The sequence below is a fragment of the Ananas comosus genome, linkage group 8 (assembly GCF_001540865.1).
Source record: "Ananas comosus cultivar F153 linkage group 8, ASM154086v1, whole genome shotgun sequence".
NCBI lineage: Eukaryota > Viridiplantae > Streptophyta > Magnoliopsida > Poales > Bromeliaceae > Ananas > Ananas comosus.
The window spans coordinates 12,516,062-12,540,044 of record NC_033628.1 but is presented as its reverse complement, the minus strand read 5'-3'; the positions used below and the strand labels follow the sequence as shown (position 1 = coordinate 12,540,044).

The 23,983-nt window shown below is 39.7% G+C and overlaps 3 protein-coding genes and 1 pseudogene across 4 annotated transcripts; 3 read left to right on the top strand and 1 right to left on the bottom strand.

Moving 5' to 3' along the window:
* LOC109713844 (serine/threonine-protein kinase SAPK3-like) lies at nucleotides 3,031-7,504 on the top strand. Its single transcript, XM_020238080.1, has 9 exons — nucleotides 3,031-3,398; nucleotides 4,088-4,162; nucleotides 4,492-4,593; nucleotides 4,941-4,994; nucleotides 5,089-5,181; nucleotides 5,267-5,359; nucleotides 6,207-6,311; nucleotides 6,766-6,864; nucleotides 6,947-7,504. Exons 1-9 carry the CDS (start codon nucleotides 3,276-3,278, stop codon nucleotides 7,232-7,234), a joined length of 1,032 nt encoding a protein of 343 aa, XP_020093669.1. The 5' UTR covers nucleotides 3,031-3,275; the 3' UTR covers nucleotides 7,235-7,504.
* LOC109713843 lies at nucleotides 8,296-11,564 on the top strand. Its single transcript, XM_020238078.1, has 5 exons — nucleotides 8,296-8,881; nucleotides 9,248-9,346; nucleotides 9,696-9,740; nucleotides 9,939-10,076; nucleotides 10,994-11,564. Exons 1-5 carry the CDS (start codon nucleotides 8,474-8,476, stop codon nucleotides 11,345-11,347), a joined length of 1,044 nt encoding a protein of 347 aa, XP_020093667.1. The 5' UTR covers nucleotides 8,296-8,473; the 3' UTR covers nucleotides 11,348-11,564.
* On the top strand, nucleotides 12,165-19,243 carry LOC109713948 (DNA repair endonuclease UVH1). Of its 2 annotated transcripts, XM_020238263.1 has the most exons (9): nucleotides 12,165-13,062; nucleotides 13,254-13,477; nucleotides 13,659-13,765; nucleotides 14,194-14,358; nucleotides 14,704-15,462; nucleotides 16,620-16,730; nucleotides 17,190-17,450; nucleotides 18,158-18,381; nucleotides 18,677-19,243. In XM_020238263.1, the coding sequence occupies exons 1-9, from the start codon at nucleotides 12,191-12,193 to the stop codon at nucleotides 18,885-18,887; spliced, it is 2,934 nt and encodes a 977-aa protein (XP_020093852.1). In that variant the 5' UTR covers nucleotides 12,165-12,190; the 3' UTR covers nucleotides 18,888-19,243. The 2 variants fall into 2 exon arrangements, 1 of the variants encoding a protein (XP_020093852.1); XR_002217219.1 differs by lacking the exons at nucleotides 17,190-17,450; nucleotides 18,158-18,381; nucleotides 18,677-19,243 and adding an exon at nucleotides 15,690-15,777 and having other exon boundaries at nucleotides 16,620-16,732.
* LOC109714674 lies at nucleotides 22,558-23,983 on the bottom strand (annotated as a pseudogene).

Here is a 23,983-nt window from a genome sequence, read left to right as displayed (position 1 = left end):
TGACATGGTGAACCTGGTCCACGGAACTATTCTCCGTTGCTCTGGTGCCGTTCCTTGCTACCGTTGCTGTTTGGCACACAACACGAGAGCAAAGACGCTGTTTTAAACGGCAATCACGGCACGTGCTCCACTTTGCGAGACCACATAGACGACTCACGTGCGCCTGGGTCCACAGCAAATGAATATTTTGACTAAGAAGTTTCACATAGGTAATAAGTGTTTAGTATTGTTTATTTATTATATAATTTGTATCTCTTAATATTGTATTGAAAATAAGTTTTTCTTAATTAAGATAATTAGGTTTTAAATTTAAAATCTCATATATTAATCATTAATTTTTTTCTAACAAATGCACTACATACGGATGGTGTGTCTCGAATTATTAATTCTACCCAAATTAAGCCTCCCTATTAGGCCATTTTAACCAGCATCATTTAGGCATAATAATTATGCGATAAAAAAATATATACGCAAGGGTGTAAACCGAATATTCTTCTAAAGGTGCTTCATTTCACCTGGTCCCCTGTTTCAAAATTAGAAGTCCTCCTTAAATAGTTATTAATAATTAATTAATGGCGTTTAATGCATCTTTTCTTTTGCTAATTATTTCACATCTGGGGGCTACTTTGCTTGCTTGATTTAGCTTTAACTTTTTTCTCTTTTGGCCCACGCATGCTCGAAGTTTGCCGATAATTTTTTTTCTTTCGAATGACGATTGAGCGGAAAATTTAAGTTTGAAAGAGTCGTGCGAAAAAAAAAAAAGAAAATAATGAAAACTGTAATGCAACAACTCTAAACAACCCTTCGGAAAAGTTTACGCTTCTCGATGTATAATGGGGCTTAAATATCCAAATATGCGGGAAAAAATTGACCACAAGTTCAGCATGTACGAAATACCTAAAATAAATTTGTTTGTGGCAAATTAAATCAGACCAGAAGACCGAATCACGCTGCTCCTATTATGAAAAACGCAAGCTTAAATTTTTAAAACTAGTTTTAAATTATTTGCGTCTACTTACGCGGTCGTGGCGATAATAGAATAACATTTTATCCAGCAAAACTTATAATATGGAATCCAACTCGGAGTATTTTAGAGTCACATTGTGGGTGGGTCTCATTCACGCATGATGCTCACTTGCAACATGCCAAGTTATCTTTCTACTTCTCTGTTCTTTTTTGTCATTTCTTTTGTTTTCTTTAATTTGTTATGCTTTTACCCCTTTTCTTTTTTTGGTAGGTAAAGCTTCCAAAATGATGACGATTGATCTTAAATGGGCAAATTTCCTCTTTGCGTACAAGGACATGGTACCTGGCCTGCTGGCCATTTCGTAATGCCATGGATGAGCTCATGCTTTAAATTAAATATATGAAAAAAAATTAAAAAAAAAACTCGTAGTTTTAAATCATTTATGTTCAAAACTAATTATTCTGGTTGAAAATTAAACTCACATCCTTAGAGAACAAAATGGACTTACAGTCGACACGGTGGAAAATAGCTTGAAATCTAACAGTTTTGACGCTTTAATGCTCGAAAAAATTCTGTTCGTTGAAACATGCCAGCATGCATGCCGCCGACTTTCAGTTACTTTCAATACTTTTCATGTTGAATTTGACCGTATCTGATATTTCTTGACATTTATTATATGATATGGAGAATTATTTTTGTGGAATTGAAATATTCATACAATCAAAGAGGACAAAAAGATAAAATTCGATAATAACTAAAACAAAGTGTGGTGTGCCGTGGCCAGCATGGTAGCCCAGCTAAGGACACGTTCATTTATGATCTAACAAAAACAACACACACATGACGCACTCGAAAACTCCAATTACGGAAGGTGCTCCTCAGTGCAACGGTTACATTTCGTGCTTATGAGAACGTGGGGGCCACATGTCAGTCACTAATACGTGACATGTAACCGTTACACTGGACGGAGCACAAGTAACGGACTCGGGTGAGTCAGCGTGGTCGCAATTAGGTGCGCCGAATTCGGCATCACCGAAAGCGACTTCTTACGGATAGTGACAAAAGAATTCAAAAAGGTAAATTTGTGTATGTACTCCCTAAACTATACAAAAATTTGCAATAGAAGTTTATTTATTATTATTATTATTATTATTTTTTAAACCAACTTCAGCAAATTTTTTTTTTTAACGATTTCCAGCTTCCTCCACTAGTTAGTGTTTGGATTGCCATCTACAAGATCACAGATCTGTCGGATCGTTGACACTAATCATTAATCTCACAATTTCGAGTTGTTAGAAATATACAATCAATTCACTTAAAGTGTACGATACAGTGCCTACAGATTTCGATTATGATTCGGCCCAACCAGCTTCACGCCACTTCGAATATAACTTGACCAAACCCAATCTCACGTCATTTCGAATATGACTTGGCCCATATGGGCTCCCGTCATAAGACAGAATGCTAGTCTAATTAAGCCAATAAAATCTACTTTTATAAATATAATATTTATAATTACATATATTTTATTTACTTTGATATAATAGAAAGAGTTATAACTATGAATAGTTTGTTCAGTTGTATATAATTAAAAAGTGTACTTATAAATTTTTATTATTTTATCTGTGCAGTATTTGCTCCAGTTGAATCTTCTCATACAGTTCCAACTTAAATAGTTAAATTAAATACATCAAATCAAATATTTTATTTAGATTTATATATTATTTTGATTATAATATAATTATAACTACGTGTAATAAAACAGCTTTTTGAAATGGCTCACGCTCATGACTATTTAGATAAAAAAAATAGTGTATCTAAGTTCGGGTATAGACTTATAGGAATACAATCAAACTTTAGACTTATAGGAATACAATCAAACTTCAAAAAAAAAGTTTTTAGTTAAAAAAAAGAAAAAAACAAAATTTAGGATCCTCATTCGTAATTGGTCACAGTTGAGAGGTGTAAGTGAAAATTTATTAAAGATAATAAATGTAACCCAACTCGCCTCCCACCCCCGCAACGCGTGGCTCGCTTTCGCTGCGCCTACGCATTGTCTTCTTCCTCGCTTATAAAACCCTCCTCCTCCTCTCTCTCTCTCTCTCTCTCTCTCTCTCGCGTCCTCTCTCTTTCTCTAACTTGACTTGCGCTCTAAGTCCATTCTCTCTCTAACTCGCTCTGACGCTAAGGAAATGAAATAGAGCGAGAAAGATCGTGAGATAGTATAGTGTTGGGCTTCGTAATCCGTACGAAAAGGAGCTCCTTTTGATTTGGTTATAGTGTTGGGCTTTTTGGGTTTTGTGGAGAGATGGAGGAGAGGTACGAGCCATTGAAGGAGTTGGGCGCTGGGAACTTTGGAGTGGCGAGGTTGGGGCGGGATAAGAAAACCAAGGAGCTCGTCGCTGTTAAATACATCGAGAGGGGGAAAAAGGTATGTTTTTTTCGTGTATTGCGGATGTAAAAGGTCCAATTTTTGTTGCTCAAGTGTGTTATCTGGTTTTAAATTCGAGATTTTTACACCTAAGAAGATAATTTGGTAGATGGGTTTTGTTTCTAATTGATATTTTGTAGCTAAATCTAAGAACATATAAGTGAATTTATAAGCGTCGTATTACTCAAGTATTTGATTTAGGCTTAGTTTGGTATTGAGATCTATCTAAGACTATTAGATAAAATGGAAATGATAAAAAAATATATAGGGACATGCTTCTGCGTTCTCCGGTGGACCGCAGAAAATTATATCGTAACCGACTCATCGCGATATGCGGAACGCAATATTACGTACGGAAACAAACAGGATATTTTTCAACGTACTTTCTCACCGTGCGTAACGCAATCTCCCTGCAATCCCAAACGAAGCCTTAGTGGTTGTTTTGGCTTAGCTTCTGGAGCAGTTTTTTAAATTTGGGAAGTTGTTTTGGCAAAACAAAAATTTTGTTACTTTTCCTGTGGCAAAAGGCTGAAATGAAAGAGTTAGTAATTTTTCTTCGAATAGTAGCTCCGATCTGTTAATATTTTTGTAGAAGCTCTAGAGTCCATTGATTGTTTTTTTTTCACTATTTCTTTATATACGGCAATGTGGTTTTTACACTGTCCTTGAAGTTTGATTTGTTGGTTCAGATTGATGAGAATGTGCAGAGAGAAATCATTAATCATCGGTCCTTGAAGCATCCCAACATCATCCGATTTAAGGAGGTAAGAGTCCAAGTTTGGATATATTTTGCAAGCTCCTTGATTTATCTTTTAGCAGGTATAACATCTTAATCGATTTCGCATTCTGTGTTAAGTAGATGTGACATCTTTGCAGCACAATTTCACCATATATATTGAAATATTGGCCTTAGAATTAGTGGAATACTAAGGATCCTACATGTTAGATAAGTGTTTTCAGGAATATTAACAAGAGAAACTACAAAGCTACTATTTCTCCAGGCAAATCAACTTATATGCAGGGCTGTTTCTCATAATTCCGACCTTGTCAAATTTTTTACTATTAATGTTCTTAATAAAAGGAATATTTTCAGGTCTTGCTAACGCCAACTCACTTGGCCATTGTCATGGAATATGCAGCTGGTGGTGAGCTCTTTGAGAGAATCTGCAATGCTGGAAGGTTTAGTGAGGATGAGGTCGTCTAGTTACTATTCGATCGATGCTTCTTTTTAGTTAGTAAACTAATGATTGGAGTGCATATTTGGGATTTATTTACATTATTTTTTCTATATATATATCTTTTTCCCAGCTACTATTTATAAACGAAAGACACCTTGTGATGACTATACTCAGTTTCGTTATTGCCGAGCACAACCAATAAATCTCTGGCAACAGCAAAACCGCAGAGAATCATCTCTAAGTGCCTTTAAACATATAGAAGCTGCGGAAAAACAAATTAGAAAACATAAGTAATGCCGAATGGGTTCTAATCTCTTGCTTATAAATTGTTATCCGTTCCTTTGACTTGTTATATCTTTGGCAGGCAAGATATTTCTTCCAGCAGCTGATATCTGGAGTTAGCTACTGTCATTCCATGGTATATTCCCAAACCAATCAACATTTAAGAAAAAGTAATAAAAGTATGAAAAAAATGTAGTTTATTCTTTACTTTTATCAAATTATCAATGTAGGAAATTTGTCACCGTGATCTTAAACTTGAGAATACTCTCTTGGATGGAAGTCCCACGCCATGCGTTAAGATATGCGACTTTGGTTACTCAAAGGTATTAAGTTGCTCGTGGTTCTGTAAGTTTTCAGTGCATATTATAATCTTATTGGAACTGAATGAGATTTGTATGGGGAATGAAGTCTGCTCTATTGCACTCTCAACCAAAATCGACGGTTGGCACTCCAGCATACATAGCACCAGAAGTTCTATCGCGAAAGGAGTATGATGGCAAAGTAAGCTCTTCTCTATAATTCTTCCATCTCATATAATTTGCTTCTTTTGGATATTTGTAGACTGGTTATGAAACTAAAGTTGCATTTAGGTACGGTAAGCTCTAGTCTCTAGTAGAACAGCAAGTTGACAAATGCTAAAGGCCCATCGTATCTGTTATTGCTCCTAAAGTTAGTCTTATCGTCCTTACTTCCTGGTTTCTTCCACCTGAACTGAATCATCTTACCATTGACAAACTTTTATTGTGTTCACTTGGATCGAGGAAATAAGAATTCATTTCATGAAATATCTGTGCTCTTTTCTTCTGACTCGAGTATGCTTTGGGCATTTAATATGGGATTAAATTATTTGTCAAGAAATCATTTAGAAAGAAACTTATGGTGGTTAGTGAATTCAATGCTTGCAAATACTTCTCTGTATGGATGATCTTCATCTGTGGCACTGGAAGTCTGGAACGAATACCACATATGGCTGTTGAAAAAATAGAGCGAAATTAGTCTACCCTTACATACCTTATTCGTGTATAAAATTATCGATTATTGCACTGAAACATTCTTAAGTCTTCTTAATTTTTTCATATCAGTTTAGCATCCAGTTTTGTGTTTACCAAAGCCTTACCGTTTGAATCTTGTGCTTTGTGCTAGCTCTCTTAACTTGGATTCTTTTCTGATAGAACATTCAGTCTTATAATTTAAACTATTGGAGCCAATATTAAGTTTTAAAATTCTATATTCACCACTGTTTTCTTGTTAACTTGTTTTGCTCCATTTTTTTCTGACTTAAGAGTTTGAAGGATCACAATTTTGCTTAATATTGCCGAAAAAGGTAATGTGAGTTTTCTTTATTCAGATTGCAGATGTTTGGTCCTGCGGTGTTACATTGTATGTGATGTTGGTTGGCTCATACCCATTTGAGGACCCGGAGGATCCTAAAAACTTTCGGAAGACAATTAGTGTACATTCTCTTTCCTGTTATTCCTTGAAGTTCTCTTTTCTCGTAGGGTTAGTTTCAAATTTAGTCCTTGTAATTTTGCAAATCTAATTACATCCTCAGTTTCAGTTTTAACAATTTAAGCCGTAGAGTTTGTCCCTTGCGACAATTAAGTCTTTCTTTAGTCCAACGGGAAAAGATGATACGTCGGCATCATTTCTAGAATTCGCCGACCTGGCAATTTTTCAAAATCAGCCCTGCTGGCAAACTCAAATAATGAATGCTGGCGTGATATTGTTTCTTCAGATGGTAGACTAACAGGACTCAATTGTTTCCGGGACAATCTGCAGATGCTTGTTAAAATTGAAACTATGTTGCTTTATTGAAATATTGGTAAAGAGTAAATTGCAATCAATCCCTTTTGTTTTACTCTTCATACTTTTAGATTACTACAGTCCTAAAACTTTACATCTGACAGCGAATATTAAATGTTCAATACTCCATCCCGGATTACGTGCGAGTATCTTCAGATTGCCGCCAACTTCTCTCTCGAATATTTGTTGCCAGCCCATCAAAGGTATGCTCCAGTATCTTTAAGTACTCTCCCCTTATTCAACTTACTAAAGAAGCTACTAAAATGCTTATATGTTGCCTCCAAGAGAATTACGCTTCCAGAGATAAAGAAGTACCCTTGGTTTCTAAAGAACCTGCCAAAGGAAATAGCAGAAGGTGAGAAGACAAATTATAACTCTACAGAAAACAATCAATCTACTCAAAGCGTCGACGAAATAATGCGCATAATACAAGAGGCGAAGAAACCTGCAGATGGTTCTAAAGCAGCTGATCAATCTTCTTCTGGATTGGCTGATGCTGAGGATGTAGAAGCTGATGCTGAAGCAGAAGCTGAGGAAGTTGACAGCAGTAGTGAATTCTTCACACCTATTTAACTCGATAATTTTAACATATACTATGAGGGGATACAATGTTACCATATGTTGTTTTAATCAAGTAATAAGAAGCTACTAAGGATTTAATATCTGTACTAATGAAAGCTGTATCACATCAATGTTGGTGGATCAGTATTATATTAAGAGCTGCGCATGTACATATTAATATATTATGGAGCGAAACTGTCATATACCTGTATTGATGAATGTCCCGGGCTATTTCCTTGTAGTTTGGACTTATCAAACATTAATTTGGGAACATTTCTAATCTGATGGGCAGTATTATGTTTGACGAACAAATAAGTTCGGATCTTTGGCTGTGTAAAGAAGTTCAAGTGAGCTTTCGGACCCTAAAGGCTGGAAGCTTCAATTTGAAGTTTTTTTGCTTTGGCTGCAGTTGAAAAGCGGTGCGTGCTTCTTCGTAGATACACTTTTGGGCAGTTTCTAGTGCAGATGAAACTTGCAGATATACATCTGCTCTGCTTGCAGTGCCAGAGATGGTCAAGTATGTGCATTGTTTAAGATTTCTCAGTGGTTCAAATATTTGTTTATGTACAGAGATAATTGTTTTGGTGGATAGATCATAGTAGACTTGGTGCCTTTTCCAAATTCTTTTATTACTAAAATGCATTTTCTGTGTTTAGCAAGATCACTTCTATAGGACAATCAAGCTCATGTGAATCTAAAAGCAAGATTAAATACGTACTATATATATTGTGTTATCTAAAAATGTACAGGCCCACAAACCGGCCTCGGCCCACTATGTTCACTAATCTCAAAATGCCACGTGTCGTCGTAATAGAGAGCCAATTCAATTTGTGCTGCGCCGGATAACGTACCTTACCTGCGGGCCTAACCTTTTCCATCCGAGGTGGTCCGTGCACTCTTTTCCTGGGATAGCGAGCTTAATATTCCTCTGACGACCGACATGTGGGGCCCACACGTACAGCGGCCACGTGTCAACCGTGATACGACGACCGTTACACCGTGACGCTTTCGCTGTCGCACCATCACACGCATCACGCCAGGTCCCCTCCGCCATTGTTAAATGGCTATCTCCTCCACTTCCACAACTCCTCCGTAGTCAACGTCTCTCTCTCTCTCTCTCTCTCTCTCTCTCTCTCTCTCTCTCGGTTGTTACGATACAAGCCCAAAGAAGAACCCCTTGGCGAATGATCCAAACGAAAACGAAGCGAAACCACACTCTCTCCCTCCCTTCCAAATCCCTAATCTCTTCGCATGGCTCGGAGGCAAAGCGAGGCCAATGGCGCCCGCAGATCCCTCTGGGTCCTCCTATTCATGGTCTTCGTCTTCTGCTCCGTCGCTTACATTGGCCTCTCGGCGGCGATGAGGCCCCGGAGAGGCGATTCCTCGTCCTCCGTCGTTGATTCGGGTCGGGGGGCCAAGGAGGGGGCCAAGGAGGAGGAGGAGGAGGAGGAGGTGGGGAAGTGTTGTAGGGGGATCGAGGGTTTGGAGCTGTGGGGTGCGGCGGTGAAGTGGGGCTCGGATCACCGGTTTGATTCGGCGAGGGGGTGTTGCCGCGCTTGCGAGGCGATGTGCCCCGCGGCGTCGTCGGATCGGCCGTGTCTCTGCAATTCGTGGGTGTTCTGTGGCGATCGGGCGCGTTGCGGGGATCGATTCGGCGAGGTATAATTCTATTTGCATGTTCAGGGTTTTGGCTAATTAGGTTAATGAGGTAATACAGTATCTGCAGAAAATTTTCTGTAGCTTATTTTGATTTTGATGGAATTGTTAACACTCTCTATTTAAATGTTCATTATGTTGTTTATAAATTCTGCATTATGTAAGATTGATGATTGTTATAACATGTCTACATAATATTTGGTCAATTATATTTGCCTGTGCTTAATTACAGCCAAAACACTGTTAATTTGTAGCCAAAATGCTTTTGCCGTGATAATTGGTTTTTAATCTGGTAGTTAGCTAATGTTGAAGAACGTTGATGTTGATGAAGTATGTGAATTCCTTATTCATGTTTTTGTGTGTTACCAGTGCTGGTTAAAGAAGCAGGAGGATGTGCTGTTTCCTGCAGTAGCAGCCATCGGGGAGAATGTTATGTGGACTTCAGGGCTTATTTTCGGGGAAGGAGAGGTAATATAATGTTGGTTTGTCTTGTTAGTAGCAGTAAAGAGGTTTCATGTTCTTCATTTTTGGATCTGTTATATTATTCACTCTGGTATCTATCATGTAGTCCAGTCGTAAAGGTGGTACAAATCCTGGAAAAGGTTGAGATGTAGATACGACGACGACATCTTTTCTCCCATTGGCTTCTTATTCTGAAGAAAAACAAGTAGCCTACGCCCACAATTGTCCCATTTTTGGGCTCAATGATGTTTTAGCAGAACATCAATGTTTTTACGAGATTTTACCCTTCAATGTTTGGTCTAAAGAATCTACTGGCCTAGGGTTCATTGTCTGATGTTTCTATTGTTTCTTGTAGGGCATAATTGGGCTTGAGACAGACTATGGAACACTTCATGTCAAAGTAAGTTTTGTATGTTTCATTATTGTCTAATGTTATTTTTGAGAGAAAGGAAGCCATTATTGTCTAATGTTAGAAGATATATTAGATGTTCCGGTGATCCATTTTTTTTTTGTACTAACGTAAACGAGCATGTCCATGCTCTCAGAAAATTGATACATTGTATAATTTGCTGATTCTATGAAACATCTTGTTATTCAGCTTCTCCCTGCTTGTGCGCCACGTTCTGTCTCTTATATTTCTGAGCTCTTGCAATCACGCCATTCTGCTGGCTGTCAAATTTACCGTGCCGAAGATCGAGGAAATTCTTGGGATCTGAATGGTTTTCACATTGCAGATGTAAGATGTTTTTCTTTTTCATTTTTTTTTTTATTTTTGTGCTTGTGGCTGATACTTTCTTTTAGTGACTGCTGGAGTCCTTTATTATTTATTGTATATTATTATCTTTGAAGAAAGAAAAATCGATGTGCTTATGCAAAGTACGTTTCACAATGTTTGCTTTATTATTGTTGATTTCAGTAGATACAGAAGGCACAAACTGATGACCATATTTTGTTTGAAACTTGATACTTTACACAAACATCATTTAAGCCAAAATAAACTTGTTGGTGCCGAGAAGTTCGTAAGATTGTCTTGGTAGGTAGGACTAGGAAAACATTTTTTTTCCCCTTTTACAAGCTTATACCTGGAAAATGATCTAGAACTAGTATCACATTTTGGAGTCAATCCTCATAGTTTCACCCATGGAGTAGTTTTATTTTCAGTTGGAAAAGTAGGAATTATGATGTCTAAAGTGATCGGTTGATGAACTCTGAACTCCGAAGTTGAAGTTGAACCCAAAAACTGAGGCCTAGAAAATGTCCCAATATTTTAATGGCTTCCTCTTTAGAATTTGTGAAGAAATTGGCAGCTGTACCAGGAATCCATCAACTTATTAACGGAAAACCTACTGCTTGTCTAGAATACTCTTAAAAGTGTGTACATTGGACAATGTGACAATGCCAATGCTCCGAAAATGGATCCTTAAATTGGAGAATGTTCTACCATGATTGGTCCTAACCAATTTTGACCTGTGCTGCTAAACCTACTGTGGGCTATGCAATTCTTTTTTTCTTTTTTGTTGCATTGGTTGATATATAAGTGATACTTACTTTAGACATGTTGTATACACAAGTCAGCTGGAATGTTCTCAATGTTATTCTACTAAGATTATTCATCTGTTCCTCTTGTTTGTAATTCTCATGTTTGTTTGATAGGCTTCTTTTGGGCCTCCTTATGCATTGCTCCAAGGAACACTTGAAGGTGAAGGGATCCCATTCAAGAACATACCTACGGAAGCATGCCCAACTATAAAGAGAGGGTCGGTCGCATGGGTTGGTTCAGGCCCTGAATTCTTCATCAGCTTGGCAAACCACTATGAGTGGAGAAAAGCATACACTGTCTTTGGTTCGGTTTTACCCAAAAGCATGGAGATTGCGGAGAAAATAGCAAGCCTTCCAACCAAGCCTGATATATGGAAAAGTTTTAATGTGTCGGTGCTCAAAAAGCCTATCAATATCAAGATCAAACGCATCACAAAGGGCACAAAATCTAGCTTTCACGAGTCTTAGATGCTCCAATTTCTCTTTCTTCTTTTATTTCCTGATTTACTGATTTTTTTTGTTTCGCTCCCTATTTTTGTCTAATTTAATTGGGGTTTCAAATCAGATGGATAGTGTATACAGAGATTGAAGGAATTATACTTATTGTAGGAGAAACACATAGACAGCTCGGCAGAAACTTTGTAAAGAAAGAAATGAGCAATGGAAAGGAACAAGAATTCGTTTATTCGTTTTGTTCTTGCCATCTTTCTCACATTATCAGACAAATACTCGCTCCTGTTAGTTCATGATGTTATGTTTCTTTTATGCATTTAACCTAAACTAACTTTAAACACTATTAGACTATTAGTACAGTATCCATGCATAAGGCACTCATATTAGCATATCTTTATATGAATCTACCTAGTGAATATATGCACCTCTGTAAACTTTTCTTTCCTTGTAAATATTTGCCACCAACAACTAGCCTTCAAATTGAAAACCTTGGCTATCAACAACTATCAAATTCTTTATCGCTTGTGCTAAATGACGGTCCGCAGAAGAATATTATCAATATTAAACCGGATTGGGCGGCGCAACTATGTTATGAGCTGATCCAATTTGTTTCCGTCCTTTTCTATTTTTTATTTTAAAAATTGGCCTTCTGGTACCGGCCTGGGCCATATTGATCACGTGGGCCCAGCACCGGCCCATTAAACTCAGCCCAGGAGCCCATTTCGATAACCGAGCGCGCGGGTCCCATACCAAGTCGCGCGTCCCATTATTATTATATATATATATATATATATAAATATATAGCCGTTAATACACTTTACGAAGAACGCGAGTCGTGGAGGTGGGGAGGGGGGCAGTATGTTACCTTTCGAGGAGCAAATCGTGTCGGATCTCATGGAGGACCCGAACGGGGGCTTGGTGGTGCTCTCCTCGGGCCTCCCCCTCTCCTCCCTCGTCGCCTCCCTCCTCCTCCTCCACCACCCCTCCCGTGGCTCCCTCCTCATCCTCTCCGCCTCCGACTCCCAAAAATCCTCCATCTCCCGCTGCCTCCTCCTCCTCCAAAACCCTAACCCTAATCTCCCCTCCGACGTCCCCGGCGACCTCCCCTCCCACCACCGCGCCGCCCTATACTCCAGCGGCGCCGCCCTCTTCGTCACCCCCCGCATCCTCGTCGCCGACCTCCTCACCTCCCGCTGCGTCCCCTCCGCCGTGGCCTCCCTCCTCATCCTCAACGCCCACCGCCTCTCCGACACATCCACCGAGGCCTTCATCGCCCGCCTCCTCCGCGCCCAGCCCAACTCCCCCTTGATCCCCGTCCTCGCCTTCTCCGATCGCCCCCACGCCATGGTCTCCGGGTTCGCCAAGGCCGAGCGCGTCATGAAGTGCCTCTTCGTCCGCCGCCTCCACCTCTGGCCCCGATTCCACGTCCTCGTCTCCGCTGACCTCGAGAAGGAACCCCCGGAGGTTGTAGATATTAGGGTTCCGATGAGCCCCGCCATGAAGGGGATCCAATCGGCGGTGCTTGAGGCCATGGACGCTTGTCTCAAGGAGCTGAGGAGGACGAACAAGGTCGATGTGGAGGATCTCACCGTTGAGAAGGGGCTCTTCAAGTCCTTTGATGAGATCGTCAGGAGGCAGCTCGATCCCATCTGGCACACTATTGGGAAGAAGACGAAGCAGCTCGTGAGCGATCTCAAAACCCTAAGAAAGTTGCTTGATTACCTTGTGAGGTAAAATCTTGTTTCCCCTCTCTTGCTTTCCAAAAATTGGTCATGAACTGAATAACTAACGAAGGATGGATCGATCGGTTACTATATTTGATTAAACAATGTGCTTGGAAACTTTTGGAGGAATTTGCTACTGTAGGAGTTTCTCGTTTCTTTATTTTAAGTTCATGTATTTACTTTTGGGTGATTATTAGGTATGATGCTGTGACGTACTTAAAGTATTTAGATACACTTAGAGTGTCTGAAGGAGTTCGGTCTGTTTGGATCTTTGCTGATTCGAGCCATAAGATATTCGAGCTTGCAAAGAAACGGGTTTATCAGGTGGTGAGAGCAGATGACATGAAAATCAGTACGGATAATAAGACCACCCCGGGGAAGAAGAGGAGGATGATTAACGATGAGAAGGAGAAAGAAATTGGTTAGGAACTTCTAACACACTACTTTATCCTTTGCTCTTTTGTTAATAATGTTCTTATAAATAAATGTGCAGTCGCAGAGCATAGGGAATTTATCTAATTCATTATTATTATTATTATTATTATTATTTTTGCCTAACAACGTTCATGCATTTTTTGTATCTTTATTACCTCTGTATTCAGAAAAGGAAGCTTCTTCTAGTAAGGCAGGTGATAGGAAGATAGATGCCAGTGGTGGTATTGTGTTGGAGGAAGTTCTGGAAGAAGCACCTAAATGGAAAGTGTTGCGTGTGAGTAAGTGAGTTCCATCTCTTTATTAGGTATTTAGCTTGGTCACTCTTTTATCTTAGTTGGTAAATGGTAAGTGAGTGAGTTCCATCTGTCTATTAGGTATTCAGCTGCGTCACACGTTTATCTTAGTTGATAAATGGTTCAGAAGGAGACTTAGTGTTGGGCATCTTCAGATTGGCTTCCTTTGAGGGTAGAGAGAGAGAGAGAGAGAGAGAGAGAGAGAGAGAGAGAGAGTTATCTTCTAGCTACAATTTAATGATAAATAGTGTGTATTTCTTGTGCCATACTAATAAAATAATAACATTGTGAGACGACGCGCATCCTACACCATCTGCATCATTTGTTAAAGAACTAGGATGTTACTCTATTTGAAGACAGAAGTCTGATCTTATTTTAGATTCTATTAATAGATGGTAACTCTATGCAGGAGTTGCTAGAAGAGATAGAAGAAGAACGGAGGAAGGAAAAGCAATCAACAGGACAGCCTATGCCTGAAGCCGCAAGTGATAGTAGTGACATTGTTTTGGTGGCTTGTAAAGATGAACGATCATGCTTGCAGTTGGAAGAGTGCATCTCAAAAGGGCAACATCAGGTGCCACCTTACAATCACCTTGGGACATTCGTCTGTTGATTTTCAGCTTTAGTAGTCATTCATTGCCACCATCCATTACATTTTTTCCATTATCTTCTTCGTGCCTTTCTCAAAGTACTCTATTCTTCATTATGATATAAAAAGACCTATCCTATTTACTTACAACTCATCAAATCTTAGGGTCAAAATTTATGTTTTAGGCTCGAGTTCATGGTATACATGTGTAGCACTATGGGAAGTCAAGATTTGGATACGATGTCTAAATTCTGATACTATTTTTTTTTTTATTAGATATGGGCTAATACTCTGCATTATGGTTTAATACTGTTAATTGTTCTATGGTAGGTTATGCGCGAAGAGTGGGGGAAATATTTGCTTGGCAAAGCTGAATTGCATGGATTGCGAAAACGTAACAGGAAAAAATCTCAGGAACCTAAAGGATTTGGTGTACTTGATGGAATGATTGCCAGTGGATCTAGTGAGAATGCTCAACCTAGCAGCATCAGCAAGCTGGAGAACGATGCCCTACTAGCTGCAGCTTCAGAGATAAGCAATTTAGCCAAAGAAGAAATTGAGGTTGGAGATAATCCTAAAATCAACTCTAGAAGAAAGGTTGGAAAAGGAAGAGGAACAGGGAGAGGAAAAGGGAAGTCAAGAAAAGCCATTACCAATGTACAAGCTCCTGGAAATAAAAGAAAAAAGAGTGCGGAAAATGATAAAATCCAACCAATTAGTGCAGAAACTGAAGGTCCTCCCAGCAATAGTGACAGACCACTTGAAGGGACTTCTCATGAGTCTGGTTTGGAGGATCTCATGGATCTTAAGCCGCTGCCCCCAGTGCAATTTTATGCTTTGGACAGTGATCAACATATATTTAATGTATTGAAGCCATCTGTAATTATCGCCTATCATCCAGATATGACCTTCGTTAGAGAAATTGAAATATACAAGGCTGAGAATCCAACAAAGAAGCTGAAAGTTTATTTTCTATTTTATGAAGATTCCACTGAGGTGCAAAAGTTTGAGGCTAGCATACGTAGGGAAAATGGCGCATTTGAATCTTTAATTAGACAGAAGTCCCTAATGATGATACCTGTGGATCAGGTTCTTCTCTTCTCTTTTGTTTTTTTTCATGTACATAAACCATTATTGATCTACACTACAAGGTATTGAAATGTGAATGCCATAAAATGAAGATTAATAGCTGGCATTAATTTAGATGTGGGCATCATTAAGCACTTATACTGTTTTGAAAGTTCCTCTTGGAATATTTATGTTCTTGATATTTACTTTCTTGATTTGTGCATAAAATGTCTGTCCTAATCATGCAGGTTATGATTCTCTCACTTTGAAAGGACTTTGAAAATTCTTGGGGGTCTATACATAAACTTATATATCAAGGATATTTATTTCATCGATGTATCCAAACGTCTTTCTGTTGTGTTGCTTGTAGTATGATAATGAGAAAAATCTGTCCCAGCAACTTCCTTTTTTTGGCAAAATCTTTAGTTTCCCCTAGCAGTGGAGATGAATTAATATCTTGTTAAATTTTGTTTATATGCTTGATTTTGTAAATCATTTTTAGTATGTACAGTTTGCAAAAATATATTCTCCATTAATTCCTTCATCTGGTGTACGTTTTCCTTAGAGGTAGTAGAACCTATATTGGGTTTAGAAAACAGAAAATATACTACTAAATATTAAGGCATTCACAAATATATAAAGATAAAAGTAAGTAAACCGGGTAATCTGGCTCCGTCATTATCATACATTTGTTTGAATTCTTGTCAATTTCTTATAGGCCATTAAAGTTTGTACTACTGAAAAAGTATGCTTTTCAGATGAGGAATTTATGAGCTAATGATATATTACCTGAATCAGCAAGTTTTAATATTTTTTATTTTGCGGTTAATTTGTTGCCATGATTTTCCATCATCCAGACTTCTTTTTTTTTTTTTTGATCTGAACCTCCTTTTAAGGACACCAATTTCTTTCCTTCATACCGTCCTGAGTTTCAGTTGTGGCAATTTGATTAACTTGAAAGAAACAAGTAAAAACTCGTCTCATCTAGTACTCAAATTGCTACTTATCTTTGATAGCTTTTTATTTTGATTGTACTATGACTCAGGACACAATATTGTCTGCATAATGTAATAGTATTTACTATCTTCTCTTCTTATCAATGAACTAAAATGGTTGAAGCATTTATTCTTGGTTATCAAACAAAACTGAATGCTATCTTGCATTTCTTAACACTTCAGAATGGTCGATGCATCGGACCAAGTGCTAGCAATGAGGTACAGTCAATTAACTTACCAAACTCGGCAACAAGAAAGGCTGGTGGAAGGAAGCCATTAGAAAAAGAAATGCAGGTAGTTTTAAGCATCCATGATCTACTTTTGGAGGAAGGTAGCTAGAAGGTTAAAATGTATGGATAATCAATGTACTATTTGACATATTCATACGTTGCAACTTGGTCCCTGGATCTTTTGTTTGAAAACTGTAGTCCTTGAACTTTCTTATATATTCCTATTCCAACCCTAACTGTCAAAAAATTCTCATTTTTCTTGTAAAATGACCACATTACCCCTTGTTCCTATGCAAAATTTGTTTCAGTTCATGTAAAACATGGTTAAAAAGGTTATTTGTAGCAAAAATCAATGGATATCAGTTTTTCTTTTCCCCCCTCAAATACCATGAGGAGTTCAGTCATTAAAGTTTCCCGGGAGGGAGTTGCAATAATGGTATTGTAGGGGGCTATTCATAGATTTTACATACCAGAAATGATCCTGTTTCTGGGTTGAATTGCGGACAAGCTTACTGAATTTCAGGTTATAGTGGATATGAGGGAGTTCATGAGCAGTCTCCCTAATGTTCTCCACCAGAAAGGCATGCGAATAATACCCGTAACTCTGGAAGTTGGGGATTATGTTCTTTCACCTTTGATTTGTGTTGAACGCAAAAGTATTGGCGACTTGTTCCAAAGCTTTGCCTCAGGCCGTCTCTATAATCAGGTTGAAACAATGATTCGGTATTATAGGATACCAGTGCTTCTCATAGAATTCTCTCAGGATAAGAGCTTCTCCTTTCAGGTATTTTAATAGCTTTTCCTTGAAGTATGGTGTTTCTGCAGACTGTCGAATCTCGTGTATGTTTGTGTTCTTTATTTTGAAGATTAATTCTATATCTGTCATGACTTCTGAAATGTACCGATTCACTTTATCCAATTTAAGGGCCAACGTTCGGGACATTTCTTAGCCTTACATGATGCCAACAATCACTGGTTTGGTTCTTTATGCATTACTTTACCAGATTATTTAGTATGTTTAACACTATGCGTGTGTTTTTCCTAGTGTAGCTTAGAAGTAATTATGAATACGAAATTGTGTTATAGCTCTCAGGGATTGGGTGTGGTGAAAGCTCATTTACATGAGCCAGACTATATTTGCTTAACGCATTATTATTTATGCATTACATGAGTCAGTAAACTTTATGCCCTATTATTTTCGCTCTACTTCATTTACTCCATCTTCAAATTGTTATTCTGCTTGATTTATTCTGTCCAACAATGATAATTATTATGGAACTGCATCAAAAGGTACTTTTAGTATTAATAGTATTAATCTCTGGCTCTTCCATGTTATAGTTTTGAAACAAAGAAGACCGCTATTTTGTCGCACTTAAATGCTATGATGTACAGTTTCATTTGTTTTCTTACTACGGATGCAATAATATTAAAATCAAAATTTTACTGCTTCTGAACTTTATGGTGGACTAACTTGCTCACTGCTTCTTGCAGTCTGCCAATGAGATTGGCGATGATGTTTCACCAACAAACATAATTTCAAAGCTCTCATTGCTTGTTCTTCATTTTCCTCGATTGCGCCTTGTCTGGTCTCGTAGCGTGCATGCGACGGCAGAGATATTCGCATCCCTCAAGGCGAACCAGGACGAGCCTGACGAGACCAAGGCCATGAGAGTAGGTGTGCCATCCGAAGATGGCATTGTCGAAAATGACGTAAGGTGAGGAGCATAGGTTGCTTCATTGAATGCCATTTCTATAAATTATGTGCTTCTGGTTTGAGTTAGGCAGAAATGTTGTGTAATATTTACCCCCTTAATCTCCTCGCTAATTACTTGCATGTGTTTTCTTAAAAATATTTTACCGGTGCCATTTTTGCTGTGAAGTTGACCTATAATGGAAGAAAATCTATCTGCTACGAACAGGGCTAAGTAAATAAGGTTACACATGTGATAGTGTTGATGCGCCTTTAACTAAACATATTATCATTTGGTTACTTGATGTACGATGTATCAGAGCTGAGAACTACAACACGTCGGCGATCGAGTTCCTGAGGCGTCTACCAGGGGTGACAGATTCAAATTATAGGGCGTTGATGGACAATTGCAAGAACTTGGCTGAGCTGGCGCTCCTTCCTGTTGAGAGACTAGCGGAATTAATGGGGGGTCAAAAAGCGGCTCGGACGCTGAAAGAGTTTCTCGACGCCAAGTGCCCAACCATGCTATAGTTTCACCTGCGAAATTTCATCTTTCAAACCTTTCAATGACTTGGGTGCTGATAAATTTCCCGAGGTGGAGGGCTTTCCTCCAAAGCCAAAGGTAAGATATCGAAATTGCTCATATTATTTTCTGATAGATAGAAATACTTATATGCGAAGCAGTAACTAATTGCCTGTAAACGGGAAAATCATCAACTCTCTGTGTTTTTCCCCTTAGCTGATTACGATTGGTGTAAAATATTCGTCCAGTAGTTCGTCGAGCACTCTGATTTTATTGTTGAGGTAATACTTTTCATTGTCATTCAACTTTTTATGTTCGCAATATTTGAAATTCTTTTTTAGCTCAAGATGATTTTGCCCCTGTATCTGCTGTAACGAGTTTTCCCCTAAACAGCCTTTATGTGGCTTTTGCCTACATCTGTTTGGCTTTTAATTTGCATGTACCCTTTCTTTTTTGGCACCAACTCTCTCAGGTAATTGTATTTCCCGTCTTACATACACTTTGAGCTAAAGGACACATCCGACCGACCCATCACGAGCAACTCGATTGGCAAAAACAAATTGAGTTGGGAAAGAAGAATCATTAACTATCTTAAAAAAGGTTTGTTTTCGCATAGCAAATAGTTAAGCATGCGGTAATAATAAAGCAACCCAAACAGAATGAGACGGTACCCAAAACTGGACTTATCGGTAAGTGGTGCTTGGCTAATCAAAAGCCCACCTACGTGGCCCTAAACGGTCATGTAAATGGGGCGAATGCGGTACATATTGAATCTGGCCTATTGGCATATTGTTACCTTCTACGGCCCGTCTAGGTGGTCGGCCTACAACCCGATAGAGGGAATGGTGGACTGAATGAATATCTACCCTTGTGTAGATTGGGCTGAGGTATCTTGGCCCAATTAGTTCGAGGTGTTTGTTGTTCGGCCGAGTCTGATCTTTCTTTTGTCGTTTTTAACCTAGAATGGCAATTTGCCCTTTTCACGGGCCCAATTTATCAGCCTACAGGGAAATGGCCAGTTCTCTCTCTTTTCTTCGCTAACAATTACTGTTGGCAATGCTCGATCGTACCTAACGCAGTTCGCTAATGGCTATAATTGATACTTAGAGTCTCCAATAAATTCTAATTATTTTACATTTCTAACTTATTCATTACAGAAAATAATAATAATAAATAAATAAACTATGCAGATGGCTTGCTCTCTTCCTCTCGGGGGATTTTTGAAAAAAAAATTAATTTCCTACCTGTCGGCCCTCTTCGTGACCGCAACTTGGAAAACGTTGCACGCCACAACTTGTAAGCAATGCACAGTTGCGATTGAAATATTGTACTGTGGAGTCGTAGACTCCTACCTGATAGGTCCTCACATTGAAACCCTCTATAGTTATTGTTGCGTTGTCCACAGTAGAAAAGGTACCATCTGTTGCTCCCAGGTCAAAGGTCCTCAGTAGTTGTTACTGCCCTTGCTCCTTTTAAGTGAAAAGAAATTTTAAATACTAAAACAGCTTAAATCAAGAAGAATTTACACGGCCACACCCGCACATACACCTTTGAAAAGTCGTAGACTTGAATAAAGTACATTCCTAGGGCTTTGAAAACTCATAGACCAGAATGGGAAAACAGTTTTTAAGTACCTTTCGCTTCCGGGTTCTGAAATTTAAAAATCATTGTACTATTTTACAAGTGAGCTAAGATATTAAACAGAAAATATCAATATAAAGTAAGGAAAACAAAAAAACAAAAACATCCTAGATATCAAAACAAGCACCCGCCTAGAAATAATTCTGTATTCAGATCGCAAGATGATTTAAGCTGCTCAAAGTCAGATAATCTAATCCCGATAAAAGACAGTATATAATATCAATTTAAGATAGTTCGAGAAGCATTGTTGTGTTATAACAGTTCCAAGCTGTTTTGTTCACCACTTCTGTTTTACTATTCCTTAGCAAGAGTAATAAGTGAACTCCTGACCAAGATAGGTTCAAATCCAGGTTTAACCTGAATGCCCGCCCATCAATCACGGTCGAACTTACTAGATTCATCCANAGTGTACTCCTGACCAAGATAGGTTCGAATCCAGGTTTAACCTGAATGCCCGCCCATCAATCACGGTCGAACTTACTAGATTCATCCAAAATAATTCTCCATGCCGTAAGCTGTTTACCAGTAAAGCAATAACAATGTCCTAACAAAACAAACGAGATGATATTATCGTATCAGGGGTGAATGCATATAGGAAAACTGTACTTAAGTAGAATGTTTTGGACTAGCACAACAAAGACTGAATTTACAAGCTGCATGTTTTACTAAGACGAGTCAAATGATGAAGGTTTAATAAAGTAGAATGCAACAAAGACGCCAAAGAACTGGACTTCCACATCTTAGCTCAACAATCCAAAATAACAAGGAATTTGGGGAGAACACATTGATAATCGAGAGAGATCGAGAGATCGAGAGAGAGAGAGAGAGAGAGTTCTCAAGTAGAGAGTGAATTCATAAAATAGCATCGCACGCCACTGTGCCTTACTGGACAGGTGTATTACTGACCACTATATTCTGAAGCAGTATATAGCATCTGTTGAGAACAGAACAGGGACAGTTTGAGATAATAATATGGACATTCACAACTCGAAGATGAAAACTGATTGGCCCAGAAGAGACAGACACACGTTTGGAATTCAATACTAACAAAAACAAGTTAGCGACATACACAAAATCTAGAGACTTATATTATTTGTCATAAACTTTCAGCATATGATATGAAATAGGTAATGATCTTGTCTGTTACACTTAAATGTGCATCAGCTTGACATTCTGAGAACCAATGCAAAAAATCAAACTTGAGTTCAAGAGGTTAGCTCTGTGGTTTCATCTATTTGAATCGAAATAACAAAGACAGTTTCAAACACAAGAAGTACAGGGGCAATTCTCACAACCCAATGTTAGTCTAATAAATTTCATCCAATTTCCTAGCTTGCTTCAAATCCTAACTTCTAAGCTACAAGCTATCCTGCAGTTCAACTCGTCCTACATAGCTAAACTCAGGGTCTCAAGCAAGCATCTAGGTTGATTTTTTAACCAGACTTATGCTTGAATAAAATAAAAAAAATTATATCTTGGCAAGAAATATCCTCATTAACCAACAAATATAAATCAGATTAAGAAATTTGATCAAGCCAAGTATATGAAAGCCGGACAGAGTTAGATATGAGAGGAATGATGTTGAGAGGAATTACACAATACATCAATTCATGATAATATGCTATACCAACAGCAGCTAACATGATTATATACAAGTTCGTTGTGAAATTGGAGGCCATCAACATATGAAGCAGAAACATATCTGCGGATGCAAGAATTGGATTAGTTTACCAAAGCCGGTTATCGCAGTGAACCAAAGATGATATAATGCAACAAAAAAATTCACCGGTAGATCAAAATAAGATATTCTTCATCATAGATATATACTCCCTAATTTGCTTTAGTTTCAAACCCATTACCTCACAAGCTAATTAGTTCAGTTTCCTACATCAACAAGCGGAAGAACCTAGATCCATAATATGAAGTATAAAACAACATGATAGGGGTTCAACACAACCAATTTATTACTCAAAAAATTAAAACCAGAATAATTTTAATTGTGCTATACAAATAGCAAGCAAAGCCGTCCTACTTTAGTAGACAAAAAATCATTAAGCACTAAAGTCTATTGCAATTCAGATCAGAGAGTATCAAACGAAGCTCGACATTCCAAACCTTACAGAGAAACTTTCTATTTTTTGCAAAGAAGACAAGAGTAATTTCACTGAAATGAAATACCAAGCGCAGATTAGAAGAAAGAAGTACATAAAGTCTTTACCAAAGACTACGGGAGAGAGAAGTAAGAAACTACAACTTCACATGCGACTATGATGAAGCCCAAAATGCATAAAAAGGAAAGGAAAAAAGAAGAGAAAGGGTTAAAAGAGAACATCATCCCTACTAGCATTCATCTCCTCCTCCTCCACCTACAGGAATCTAACCTATACTTTTAGATCAACCACACAGGAGAGAACGAAAAAGGAAATAAGTTAGAGAGAGAGAGAGAGAGAGAGAGAGAGAGAGAGAAGCGAAACCGTTTTAGTCCTCTGAGGGAACCCTAGCCCTCTTCTTCCCGAAGAACCTCTTGGCGAAGGCGTCGACGAGGCACCTCTGCGAGTCGAGCACCATCTCCGTTCGCTTGAGCTCCATCTCCATCCTCATCTTCTCAATCTCCCTCGCCATCTCCATCTTCATCTGCTCCATCCTCAAGAACCTGTCGCCGAGCTTCCTCAGGGCTCCGGCCATCTCCCTCACCGCAGCGTCGGCCTCCCCATCCCGCCGGATCTTCGCCCGCTTCTCCCGGATCTCCTCCGCAACCGGCCGCGCCGCCGCCGCCGCCGCCGCGGCGGCGCCGTAACCCTTGAAGAACCGGGAGGCCGGGGAGCTGGGGGTCGGGCCCGGGCGAGATCCGACGATCTTGGAGCGGGAGGCCTTGGGGATCGTGAAGCGGAGGCCGCTGATCCCGCCGCCCACGGCCGCGGGGCTGGGGGTGGCGCCGCCGTTGGACATGAGGCGGTGGAGGCTCCGGGTGTTGGAGCTGTTGCGGCGGCGCGCGGCGGCCTCTTCGTCGTCGGAGGAGGATGGCGTGGGGGAGGGGGGAGGGCGTACGTGGGACGGGGAAGGGTGGGAAGGGGACGGGGTAGGGTTAGGGCCGGAGAGGTCCATGGAGTGGAGGATGCGGAAGTAGGGCCAGGAAGAGGAGGCCGGGGAGGCCGGATCGAGCTTGGCGGCGCGGAGGCGCTCCGCGCGGAAGCGCTTCCGGAGCTTCTCGACCTTGTGGCGGCACTGCACGGCGGACTTGGTCGTCGCCGTGGGGAGGTCGGCGCACCGGGAGTTCACGGCGTCGGCCACCTCCTGCCAATCGGCGGCGCGCAGGTTCCCGCGGCGGAGGCGTAGCCACTTGTCGCGGTAGCCTCGATCAGCGCGACCGTCTCCTCATGCGTCCAGCACGCGGCGGGAGCCGGCGGGATGAGGAGGCCGAGGAAGCGGAGCCGACCCGCCGCCGCCGCCGCGCCGCGGCGGC